This window comes from Triticum urartu, chromosome 5 (assembly GCF_003073215.2).
Source record: "Triticum urartu cultivar G1812 chromosome 5, Tu2.1, whole genome shotgun sequence".
Classification (NCBI taxonomy): Eukaryota; Viridiplantae; Streptophyta; class Magnoliopsida; order Poales; family Poaceae; genus Triticum; species Triticum urartu.
The window spans coordinates 90,721,677-90,733,933 of NC_053026.1; the positions used below are offsets into that span (position 1 = coordinate 90,721,677).

Consider the following 12,257-nt stretch of genomic DNA (forward strand, 5'->3'; position numbering starts at 1 on the left):
TTGGCTCTGTGGAGGGAGAGCAGTACCTCTCCCCCTTCCCCTTCCTCTGTTGTTCTCTGCCATGCTCTTGCTCTTCCAGATCTCTTCGAAATTCAGCATGAATCTCCCTTTCCAGGGCGATTTAGAGCAACTAAAATCGACCGGACTCTAAAAATCGATGTCCTTCACACTAGCCACAAAGCAATCCTCGGCTGCAAAGCAGTTCCCTCTAAATTTGTCTCTCTGGATCCAGGCTAACACACTCCTCTGTTTAGGGTTTCCCCCTCTCGCCTTCTTATCCTCGTCGATGCGGGGAGTGGTTGGGGGAGATGGGGAAAGTGAAATCGAGTCCTCCCACAGCTGGCCAAAGTGGTGGCATCTACCTCACTCTCCCTGCCAGGGGGACCCATAGCCCAGCGACACATCCGAATCCTCCTTGCTCCTGCCGCCTCCTGCCCTGTTTGAATTTTGAACTGACCGTCAGAAGCTTCAGCAATGGCGGCCCCGCAATCCAGATTCAGCTGGAGGCCGGAGGCGGGGGTGAGAACTGAAGTGGAGTGCTCGACGGCATCACTCCCAGAATGCATTCCCACCGCAGCGCCCGCCGAGGATCTTTTGATTTCACCTCCGCCCTCGCCCACAGCACGAACGCGGCCGGTGGAGAGTGTGGGAACGCGGGCATCCTTGCGCTTTCCTCCGTCATGGCCTCGTCGTAGATCCTCACTGCTAGAATCCTCTGCTCCATGTCCGCCCTCCTCTGGCAGATCTCCGCATGCCTCACTGTCGCGGATCTCACGCTTGGGGCGGTCTCTGCCGCCTCCGCTTGACCTGCCGCCTTCCACTCTCGCACGCACCGGATCCACGCCACGGTGGCGTCGCGGATCCTGGTCGCCCGCTCCACCCATCCCGGCGCCCTGGTCGCCATGAGCACCCCCTGTGGAACTGGTAAGATCGGCCTCACCATCTCTGGGAAGGCTTCGTAGACGGAAGGGGGCATCCGAGGGGATGGAGGGGGTGTGGCCGCGGTCGGCGCCCGCGGCCCTCGCCGGCGTGGAGGCATGCCGCGAGGCTGGAGTGGCGAGATCTGCGGGGACGATGGCTGTGGCGAGCGAGAAGCGAGGTTTCGCAAGAGCTATCCTAGCAGCGCTCATGCCGCGACGTAGTGTTTTACCGTGGTTTGCGGGCAGCTTGTCTGGGCACAACACATCTATGAAATTTTCCTAATTAGTTTTGGTTGTTCGTATTCTCTTATTACAATTCTACATCCATAATTTAGAAGGCACAGATTTAATCTACATGACTGGACTTTGGAGTAGACTAACCTTTCTTCCTTGCCACTTCGCCCGCTCATCCTAACCTTCTTCGTCAATTCTTGGATCAACTGGAATCGATACTAGCAAGTAGCCAGGTCGGGCATGGGCATGCCTGATCGAAGCTTCTGTCGGCAGCGGCAGAACGAAGAAACAGGGGTGATCTGAGTGCCCACTGCGTGCGTGCGTTTCAAAGGGAGACAAAGTCCCTGGCCCTTTATTATATTCTTCAATGGTGGGTTTTGGCCTGGGAGATTTCGGCCTGCCAGCTCCTTGGACGCCACAGATGAGATGGGCCACTATGCGACAGACTATCGGTCCCCGCGCGCAATTTGGGCTGGCCCATGTGCGGGCCGGAGCGCCCCATGTTTGTTTGTTTTTTATTTTTTATCTTTATCTTTTGCATTTTTAAACTCCAAAAAATGTTCAAGATTTAAAAAATCATTTATTTGAATTTAAGAAAATACTAATGAATTTTACAAAGATTTCGAATTTCAAAAATGTTAATGCATTTGAAAAATGTTTCAAATTTCAAACTGTAGTTTTTAAAAAGTTCTCAGATTATAAAAATGCTCCAAATTTTAAAAATGTTCCCAAGATTCAAAAATGTTTCAAAACTCGAAAAACTATCAATTTCATCTTTGTGCCTGTCACTGGCGTGCACAAGACGTCCAAGTTGGTCGTCGTTGTGGTGACGTCAAAGTCGTCGTCCTCCTCTATGTCGTCGGTGTTCCATGCAACGGTGTTGTTGGTGTCCACCATGTAGACCACAGTCCGGACCGCTGCCAAGTCGGTTGTTAGGATTGCCTCCGGGCAGTTGCTCAAGTCACTGTCCTCGTCAGACTCTTCCTCATCCAAGATCTGGTGAAGCGACTCCACCACTCAGACAAAGTGAAAGGTGGGGGAAGTTGAAGATTTTCATCGGCTCCTAGGCCTTCGACAAAGTGGGAGGTGCCGAATCATGTACACGGGTCTCATCACGCTGGCCAGTGACGAACTCCAAATTCCCAAAGATGAGAACCTGGCCTTCAACAAGGGGAGGGACAAGGCCGACTCACCCCGTTGAGTCAGCGACGAAGCTCATGGCGCCTAAATATAAAGATCAGGCCCTAAGCATAGATGCCACGAATAATGCTAGATCACATATGTATCTTGTTTCCAACAAGTGCACCCCATGCCTGGTGGCTGGAGTGCCATTGTCAGATTGGAATCTGACAGATCCCTCGACAGGGTACCGCAGCATTCGGATGATCGAGTTGGGGAACTCAAAGGCGAAGTTTACCCAGGTTTAGGCCCTCATGGTGAAGGTAAAACCCTACTTTCCAATTGTTCATAGGGTGCACAAGCACAATGTACGCAGATGTTCATATGTGTATCGAGGGAGTGAAACTATGAGATGTAAGATACCTAATGACTAGCCCGACCTCGCCTTATAGAGGACGAGACCTAGGATTACAAGTTTCTTAGTCGGCTAAGGCGGTTGAAGAGTCCTGGATCTCCCGTTCGGCGTGTCTTGGATGGCAAGCCGAATTCTTCCTTTGGTGGAGGCCATGGGCTGGGTAGAAGGCATGGGCAGGCGAGGGCTTTACTAGGTCTGGTGGGCCGACTTCTGGTGCCCTGGATACCCCGGATTCATGGCATCGTCAGTTTTGGTGGAAAGACAGCTACACTACTTTTTTTCCCTCTAAACAACTCCCGTTGGATTCTAGTTTGAGATAACTGGTGTCAGTTATACTAGCATTTTAGCATCAAATCTATTATTTTCTTCTTCAAGATTTGGATTGCAAAAACTCAGACATATATATTGATGATAGCTACGTCCAGAACAAGTTTCAGAATGTGATGTTTAATTGGATGGAGGTTGGCATAGCCTTATAACAAATAATGTACATACAATATGATATTAGAAGATAGAGAAGAGATAAATTGAATAAATAAACCAATAAGGCCGTCCAGATAGCATCATCAACTCCTGATTCGCGGGGTTCACAGATTCGAAGTTGACCCACATATCCAGATTGTTAATGAACGTGACTATATACGCATGTTTTTACATAACAACATTGCGGGCTGCGGCAGGACCGTTCATCTTGCAGAGCAACGCAACCCTTCCAAGCACACATAGCAAAGGGAAGGTCATCAATCCTCAAGGGTCAGAACTTGTGAGCACCTGGAAATGGTTTTGAGGTCCTGACTGAGACTTCAGGTTTAACTTAGCACACCCAGGTCACGTGTCAGTCGTCATCGCAAGGAAGGAGTGTTGGTATTTGTCCATGATCGACGAAATCAAGCCGGTTTAGCCTTACACTGCACAGGACATTCTCAGGGAGTTCTTCCTGCTTCTGGGCCTGCATGACACGCTCAACATTTTCAGTTCATCGACAAGTTATCCCTCCTAGCAACTTATCAAGAAGAATGAGTCATCATGCTACCTGTATGGTTAGACCCAGATCGATTACACCATGCTTCAGCCGTTCTCGGAAAGCTTCGAGCCCTTTCCTTGATATGAAGCTAAACCGGTGCACATCTAGGTCTATCTCCAAGTAATTTGATCCCTGTATGTATCAAACCCATATGTTATATAGGAGTGGAGATGCTAGCAAAAAAACTAAAAAGATGGCATGCATCAAGAAAATGTCACGCACCACATAGAAGTTGTGTTGAGGCCGTGACAGAACTGGCTTTTCATTATAAGCCTGCACAAGTTTCCTCTCCGCAGAACTCAGATTCATATCATCTGGGTTAACCAACCCAGTCAATATTTTCAATCTTTCCCTGTAAGGAACAGTTGAGTCTAATGGAAACCCTTTGACCTTTTCTACCTCATCGCTTACAAGTCTCTGTAAATGAGACAGAAAACAGAGATCAAGGGCATATCAGTTAGGTCATCAACATGCATCAGTTGTCTGCGAACAAAGACGGGAGAGAAAATTTACCTTGATACTCTCATAGAAGTGAGGAGAAATATCTTTCTCAAAGTTGTCGTTCAGTTTGAAATACAACACCAGGTTAATCCCTTCCCCATCGCTGTCCCCAAGGAAGATAGCAGTCGGATATGTAGGCATCTGGGTGCACAATACATACGCATTAGTAATCATTGCAACAACTAGCATCCTAAATGTCTAGGGGAAACCAGCGAGTTCTGACTATCATACCTGAATATTTACGATAAGTAACGAAGGAACTTTCTCACTTGGCCTTATAGATGGTAGCTCAATATGCTGGGCAATGTGATGTATTTTCCTTGGTGACATGAACATGTCCACGCCGATTGGAGTATATGGAGAACTTCCTGGGGCAGCTGCCTTCTTTTTGTCTCTACATAAAAGTTATACAAATTAAAACCAAGTTCATGTACTAGAAAATTACAAAACAAGACAAGCAAAGGGTGCACCAACTCTTACCTGAAAAAGCTTTCTCCGCGTAGCTTGAAGGTCGAAGGCTCAAGAATGGACCAACAACCTTCTGATATTTTCTCGCTGGCTTGAGGAATCAATAGCCCGGCTCTTGGACGAATCAAGTACCTCCTAGAGCCTGGGGATAGAGATTCAACATCAATCATATTTCTGAAAATTATCTAATGTAGAAAAAATATGGTAAGACACATCAGAGGAAAACTCACATATTTCAGTAATTTGCTCCCCATCAAAAGATGTCCTCGTGAAAGAGAGCCTGACAACTCCTGACTTCTTCTTTTGGCCCCGTGGGCTCGCCACTCCCAAAGGCTGAACCTTATTAGCATGACGAGGCGTGCACACTGGTGTCAAACTTTTGAAGATACTTTCATGAGATTTTTCTCCATCTTTGAAAGACTTCAAATTATTGCATGCCTCGTCACCTCTTCGAAGTTTTGTCAGCATTTTTACGCCATCATTTTTTGTCTTTGCTTCCTCCACCTTTGCACCAGAGATATCAGATGTTTCCGAACTTGCAATTTTAAGCCTCTCTGCTTCCTGAACACCGGATTGGCTTGATTTATCCATACAGTTTGCATCTCTTGTTAGGTACTGTTCAACAGCTTGAGCAACACATGAACTGTCGAAAAACTTCTCGAACTTCTGGATGCAATCAGCAATACATGAAGCATCTTCACACTGCACTAAGTGTGTCCTTCCTGCGCTCGACATGGCAGGAAAGTCTGCAAGAAAAGATTGTGCATAAATATATAAGAACAAATTCATATGCCTACTGCTAATCAAACCTGTCCAGAGAAAATACAATACCTCCGTTGACACTGCTGAAGTCCTCATCGGAATCAGACCCCAAAATACTGACAGAATCGAACCATGCTTCTTCCTGACATACAACTGCACCAATAGGGCAAAATATAAGGACTTTCGATCCTAAATGTGAAATGTAAAGACTTTGGATCCTAAAATGTATGAAAGTAACATGAAAACTCCGATTACCGCTTCCATTTTCAGAGTCTAGCTCGCTATGATGCCACTGCAGCTGTGTGAGGTGGAATGTTACATTAGAGCCATCGGATTTCCTGCGAGTGGCCGCAGAAGTCTCCACATGGACAACTTCTCCAGAAGCAGCACAGGTCCCCACATCACTGGCGCGTATGGTAGGCGTGTTTCTCAAAACCTTTCCGCGGCGATATGTGCAGCGCAATCTCTGCGGTCTCCGCCTTCTGCTTGAAGACACACAGGCACCCATGGTAGTAGTTGTGAGAGGATTTCTTCTTCAAAGGGTCTGACCAAAATGTAGACTTCCAAGAAGCTGCAGAAGAAAAAGGCTCAACAGAGATCAGCTGGCTTGTTCTTCACAGTGTGGAGATTACAGGTGTGCCTACCCTAGATTGCTTGTAGTACATCTGAAAGTTGGTTGCCTAATTCATGCAGCTGTATGAAAAACAACTAACTACAAATTTGTTTGATAAAAAGAAAGAAGATGGCAAGACACATCCATTTTATGGCTCTCTAAATCTTTGATGATAAAATAAACGAGAAAAAAACAGGTCCCTCCTCCTACTGAAGATCTCGAGGGTGATTAATTTAGAACTTAATATAATGGAACTTGCAGTGAGGGGACATGCATTGATCTAAGAACAAGATGCAGGAACCAAAGCAGACAATGAAACCATGAACGTCTTACCGTGACAATAGAAGGCGGAGAGATCAATCAAGATAACGCTAGCAAATTTCTTGAACGGCTACATGGATGGAACTGAAAATACCTGGTGATGAACAGGGCAAATGAGGCCGGAGATGTGATGCCTACTAGTAATCACCAGCGCAGCGCAGCACTCCGCCTCCTTGCGACAGCCTGCGCACAAATCCATTTATTGACCGTTCAAAAGTGGTAAGAACAAATCCATTTATTGACCGTTCAAAAGTGGAAAGACATGTATGCTCATAATAAAACCGCAAATCAACAGTTGGTGTGCGCATCATCACTCACAGCTATAGAATTGATTTGAATCAAGGGAAAATGCTATACTAAATAAGAAGATGGTTGTACTGGAAACAACTAGGAGCTCCAGGTAAAAGAATAAACAAGTCTGAAGATTCCGCCGAGCTTTATTGCTGGTTGAACTTCTCAGCTCGACAAGTTGACTCCACGGCCACCAACGAAGGATTTTTTTAAAGCTTTTTAAGAGGCGAGGAACACAGAAACCCAGAGTGGAGTGGGGATTAAATTAGTCGGATTGAAACTAGCAACGGAGCTGGATCTTGCTACTTAGCCAAGAACTTGTTTTCTTCTTTCCGAAAGGAAATGAAAGGAGAGGAAACCAAATAGTAGTCGCCAGCAAGAACCTGAAGGAGTCGGATTCACGTCTGCGCAGACTAATAATCCCATAAATCAAATGACAGCACAGAGGAAAAAGCCCGGATGAATCGGAGAAACAGAGCAGACAAATTGGTCAAATGCAGGGGCATTTCTTTTTCTTTTTTCTTTTCTGAAGGAAGGGCCAGGCAGCAGCTCGATCAAAAGGGAGCGGCCTATTTATGAGCGGCAGAGGAAACAAGAGATGGTTTGCGTGAAAGTAACCCAGGCTGAATCCAAGCAGAAATCGACAACACAGCTGCGGCATTGGTGGATAAGCAGAAGAAGCGCTCGTGGTTGTGTGCGCTCTACCGACAAACCAACCCCGCCGGCAAAAGAAACACCAGATAAGCAGAAGATTTGGCAGTCGATCCAGAACAAGCAAGGCCGCCTCCTCCCCCGCCGCCAAGAACACCTGGGATCCCCTCCGAGCTCCCGGAAAGAGAAACAAGAAAAACAATCCTCGCGAGAAGAGCGAGCAGGGCGAGACGGGGAGGGAGAGAGAGAGAGGCGGGTACCGAAGCATCACAAGGAGGGGACGGGCGGCGGCGGCGAGGTGGCCGGCCGGAGCGGACGGTGGATGGAGATGGCCGGGCCGGCAGGAGCGAAGTCGCCGAGGTGGTGGTGGTGGTGGTGGTATCGTATATACACGTACTAGTATATACCCCCACGTGTGGATCGGAGGAGGGAGGGGGCTCGACTTCAAAGGCAGGTGGTGGTGGTGGGCAGGAAAAGGAAAGATTGGAGGCTACAGTGCTGCGCGGCGTCATCGCCTTTCTCCTCCTGCGCTGCGCCGCGCACGGACGATCGGTTCGGAGTCCGGAAAAGAAAAAATCGTGTTTGGCTCGGAGCATCGACCGATCTTCCGTTGTTTTCGGATTAGACAGTAGAGTACGCACGCTCTACTGTAGTGGAATCGTATATCGGGCAGAAATTGATTAATTTTTTGGTTGGGTGTGGTGGGCCGTGGGCGGTTGAGGATTTACTGCTGCTCGCGGGTCAGCAACAGTGCATGCTGTTACACGACACTGTAGACGGATTTAATGAGTGAGAGATATGGGATCGTCAGGTGCCAGTGGTGCTCATGCTCGAACCCTCTGTCAGACGCTCGGTACACATGCATGCAGTGCACGGCCCGACTTTGGTCATCGTCTGTTATAGCTCATATTAGGCCCTCCACTATGTGTTCGGTGTCAGAAATTTAAAAAGTTTGCCACATACACTTCGATGCCAAATGTAAAAAGTTTAGCACCGGCACCACAACGTGAAGAATTTGGCACCCATCCACCTCTGGCCCACCTACGTATAAACTAGTAATATATCAGCTCAAAGCAGTGTCTCGCCGGTGGTGCCTCGCATGCAAAAGTACAGTGGTTGTCTAGTTTATTGCCTCAACAAAATATGGCGTCGGAACAAGTAGAGGAATCGATGCCCTGAAATTTTTATTTGGCATCGGTTGGGCTATGTAGGGCACCGGTGCCAAATGTTCAAAAAGTGAATTTGGCATCGGTTTTGGCCTACACTTAGGGGCTTAGCCCAATGTGTTGTGGCCCAAGTTATCTTATCGACTTAGCCTAATTATCTTATTGTTTGTTTAGGAGCCAAATAAATCTTTTTATATTGTTAAAAAAGTAAACCTCTCTATGTAAGGAGAGGAGATGTATCAATCTAATAATCAAGTAAGAAGCAATCATCATTTGCTCGGCTTTCTTTAGGGAGCCGGAAGATCTAACCCTAGCCGCCTCTTGCGCCGCCGCCTCTTCTCCACCATGCAAGGACGGCGCCCAGCCATCGGCCGCCGCGCCCTCGTCCTCGTCATCCTTCATCGTTCCCCTACAATCTCCGCCTCAGAACCGGCAGAACCCTAACTCATAACACCTTGGTATCAGGTAGCTTGGGTCCGATCATGTCTGCACCATCACCCACCCCGCCGCTGCCCACCTTGCCGCTGTCCACCACCGCCTGTAACGCCCCGTATATGACTTTCCAATATGTATTCCAACTCTTGCCGTTTCCGGCGTTAAGTTATTTTATTTTCTCGGGTTCGGGTTTTTGTCTCCGTGTGTTGTTATCATTGTCATGCATCTCATATCATGTCATCATGTGCATTGCATTTGTATACGTGTTCATCTCATGCATTCGAGCATTTTCCCCATTGTCCGTTTTGCATTCCGGCGCTTCGTTCTCCTCCGGTGGTCAATTCTACCTTTCTTTCGTGTGTGGGGATTAAACATTTTCGGATTGGACCGGGACTTGCCAAGCGGCCCTGGTTTACTACCGGTAGACCGCCTGTCAAGTTTCGTACCATTTGGACTTCGTTTGATACTCCAACGGTTAACCGAGGGACCGAAAAGGCCTCGTGTGTGTTGCAGCCCAACACCCCTCCAATTTGGCCCCAAACCCACCAAAACCTTCTCCATCATCGAGAGCGTTCGATCACGATCGCGTGGCCGAAAACCGCACCTCATTTGGACTCTCCTAGCTCCCTCCACCTCTATTTAAAGACCCCCCATTCCAAATCTCGGATCCCATCCCCGAAACCCTAAAAAATCCCCAGATCCGCCGCACCGGACGTGTCCGGCCCGCACCGGACGTGTCCGGCCCGCGCCGGACAACGTCCGCCGGCAACCGCTGCCACTCAGCGCCCGCCACGTGTCGCCGCCATCTCTCCCCCGCCGCCGGCCCGCTCGGGCCCGAGACCGGCCCCCGCGAGCCCATCGCCTCCGCCGCCGCTCGCCCGAGGCCGCCCGAGCCCTCTCCCTCGCCGCGCCGCCCGCCTCCTCCTCGCCGGCGCCGGCCCCGCCGCCCTGCTCCGGCCTCGCCGGCGACCGCCGCGTTCGCCGCCCGGGGCGCCGCTCCGCCCCGCTCCGCCCTCCGACCACCGCGCCGGCCCCGCCGCCGACCCGGCCCCACCGGCAACGCGTCGCCCGGAGCTCGCCAGCCCCGGCTCCGGTCTCCTCTCCAAGTCTGGCGACCTCGAAGCTCCGGCCACCGAACCTCGTAGAGCGTGCCAGATCTGAGATCTAAAATCTCGAGGGTTGACTTTTTGCCCGAAACCCTAGTTCATATGCTCCTGTTCATCGTGCTATAACTTTGCATCCGTAGCTCCGTTTCACGCATATAGCATATCAAAATGTTCGTCTTGGAGAGTACATCATTTCGTTCCACTGCATCATTTTCATTTGAGTTCATCTTGGTGCCCGAAATGCTGTTAGAAAAGGGCTACTTGAGATAATTGTCAGATCTGCTACTCCATTTAGATATTTGTCATTTTTGCCATGATTATTGTGTGCATGATATGCCCCTGAGCTCTACATATGTTTTGTTAAGGGTTTTGCCATCTTTCTAGAGGTGGAACCCATGTATTTTTGTGATGTGTGTGATGACTAGCACAATCTTGCAAAGTGAGGCACTTGGTAATGCTGATTTCAGGGACTTAGCATTTCCACCAAGTCCTTGAGCTGTTTATCTCATATGGCCATATGTTCATGTTGTTTCCTAGTGCTCCGTGCCTCTTTTGAGGATGATCAGTAAGGATGTTTTTTAATCTTGTAGTGCTCTATTCATCCATGTCTTTGTTTGCAATTATGGAGCACCCTAGCTTGAGTCAATCGAGCTCTACTTTTGCTACTTCGTGAATCTGGGCAGATTGTCTACTTGTTAGCGATTTTGCCGGGGATGTTGTAGTTGATCCGTGCATGCTATGCTATTGTCCTTACCATGTCTAGCTTGCATTTTGTGTATTCTTGATGGGTGTATGCTTAGATTATCATGACTTGCTCTGTGGTGAGTGCATCGAGCTCGAAAACATGCCTACTTGATATCTGTGTCAACATGTTCCAGTTTTCACTAAGTCTGAGAACTGATTATGTTTTTGCCTTGTTCACATGCTTGCAATTGTATTTTCTGATCCCTTTTGGCTCAAGGTCACTAAGGGACTTTTGTTAAGCTCTTTGAGTAGCTCCATGCCATGCTTTACTTTGCCATGTTCAGGTCCTGTAGCATATAGTTTTGTTGCTCCGAAGAGTGCTATCTGATCTGAGATTCCAGACAAGTGTTAATTTCAATAAGTCTGAAATCTGTTTACCATATGCATTTTTGCCATGCTTGTTTGAACCTGTTAATGGATGATTTGGCCGTAGCTCAGTGCTAGACTTTTGTTAAGCATCTTTAATGCATCCCTGCCATGTATTTTTATGCCATGTTTGAGTGTTGTAGCATGTTCATCTCGTTGCATTTAGATGGCTACTTGCTGTAAATCGCAGACCGGTGTCATAATTGAATCGCTTGCCATTTCCAAACCGTAACTCCGATTCCGGCGTTCTTTATATCGTTTTCAAGCGATTTCATCTCATCTTTCCAGTGGCACACTTGGATTCCCAAATTGAGGCCAGGTTCATGCATTCCTTGTCAAATCTTGCATATGCATCCCGCATCACATCCTGCATAGCATACCATCCTTGCATCATATTGTTTGAGCTTTGCACGTGGTTGATTGTATCCTTGTTGCTTGTTTGTCTTGTTTGGGTAGAGGCGGGAGACGAGTTCACTAACGAGGAGCCCGTTGAGTTTGCTTTCGAGGATCCAGTCAACTCTGACAACTTGGCAGGCAAGATGATCATACCCTCAAAATCACTACTATCTTTGCTTTGCTAGATGCTCGCTCTTTTGCTATGCCAATGCTACGATGCCTACCACTTGCTTTCAATCCTCCCAAATTGCCATGTCAAACCTCTAACCCACCATGTCCTAGCAAACCGTTGATTGGCTATGTTACCGCTTTGCTCAGCCCCTCTTATAGAGTTGCTAGTTGCAGGTGAAGATTGGAGGCCGTTCCTTGTTGGAACATCTATTTACTTGTTGGGATATCATTATATTGCCATGTTATCTTAATGCATCTATATACTTGGTAAAGGGTGGAAGGCTCGGCCTCTCTCCTAGTGTTTTGTTCCACTCTTGCCGCCCTAGTTTCCGTCATATCGGTGTTATGTTCCCGGATTTTGCGTTCCTTACGCGGTTGGGTTATAATGGGAACCCCTTGATAGTTCGCCTTGATTAAAGCTTTTCCAGCAATGCCCAACCTTGGTTTTACCATTTGCCACCTAGCCTCTTTTCCCTTGGGTTTCCGGAGCCCGAGGGTCATCTTATTTAAACCCCCTCGGGCCAGTGCTCCTCTGAGTGTTGGTCCGAACCGAG

General features: G+C 48.2%; 1 protein-coding gene across 2 annotated transcripts; it reads right to left on the minus strand.

The window, feature by feature from the left end:
* Positions 1–3,119: 3,119 nt before the first annotated feature.
* On the minus strand, positions 3,120–7,786 carry LOC125508035. Of its 2 annotated transcripts, none has more exons than XM_048672579.1 (11): positions 7,580–7,786; positions 6,472–6,560; positions 5,699–6,014; positions 5,513–5,596; positions 4,912–5,427; positions 4,694–4,823; positions 4,445–4,607; positions 4,226–4,354; positions 3,935–4,129; positions 3,722–3,844; positions 3,120–3,637 (listed from the first exon to the last, which is right to left on the minus strand). In XM_048672579.1, the coding sequence occupies exons 3-11, from the start codon at positions 5,949–5,951 to the stop codon at positions 3,524–3,526; spliced, it is 1,707 nt and encodes a 568-aa protein (XP_048528536.1). In that variant the 5' UTR covers positions 5,952–6,014; positions 6,472–6,560; positions 7,580–7,786; the 3' UTR covers positions 3,120–3,523. The 2 variants fall into 2 exon arrangements, with proteins under 2 accessions (XP_048528536.1, XP_048528537.1); XM_048672580.1 differs by lacking the exon at positions 7,580–7,786 and adding an exon at positions 7,052–7,465.
* Between the last annotated feature and the right edge of the window lie 4,471 nt (positions 7,787–12,257).

Coding starts and splice junctions, on each gene's coding strand:
- LOC125508035 (XM_048672579.1), bottom strand. CDS start 5,951: ATGGGTGCCTGTGTGTCTTCAAGCAGAAGGCGGAGACCGCAGAGATTG. Junction 5,428..5,512: donor CTTCAGCAGTGTCAACGGAG/GTATTGTATTTT, acceptor CTTTTCTTGCAG/ACTTTCCTGCCATGTCGAGC. Junction 4,824..4,911: donor GGAGCAAATTACTGAAATAT/GTGAGTTTTCCT, acceptor CTCTATCCCCAG/GCTCTAGGAGGTACTTGATT.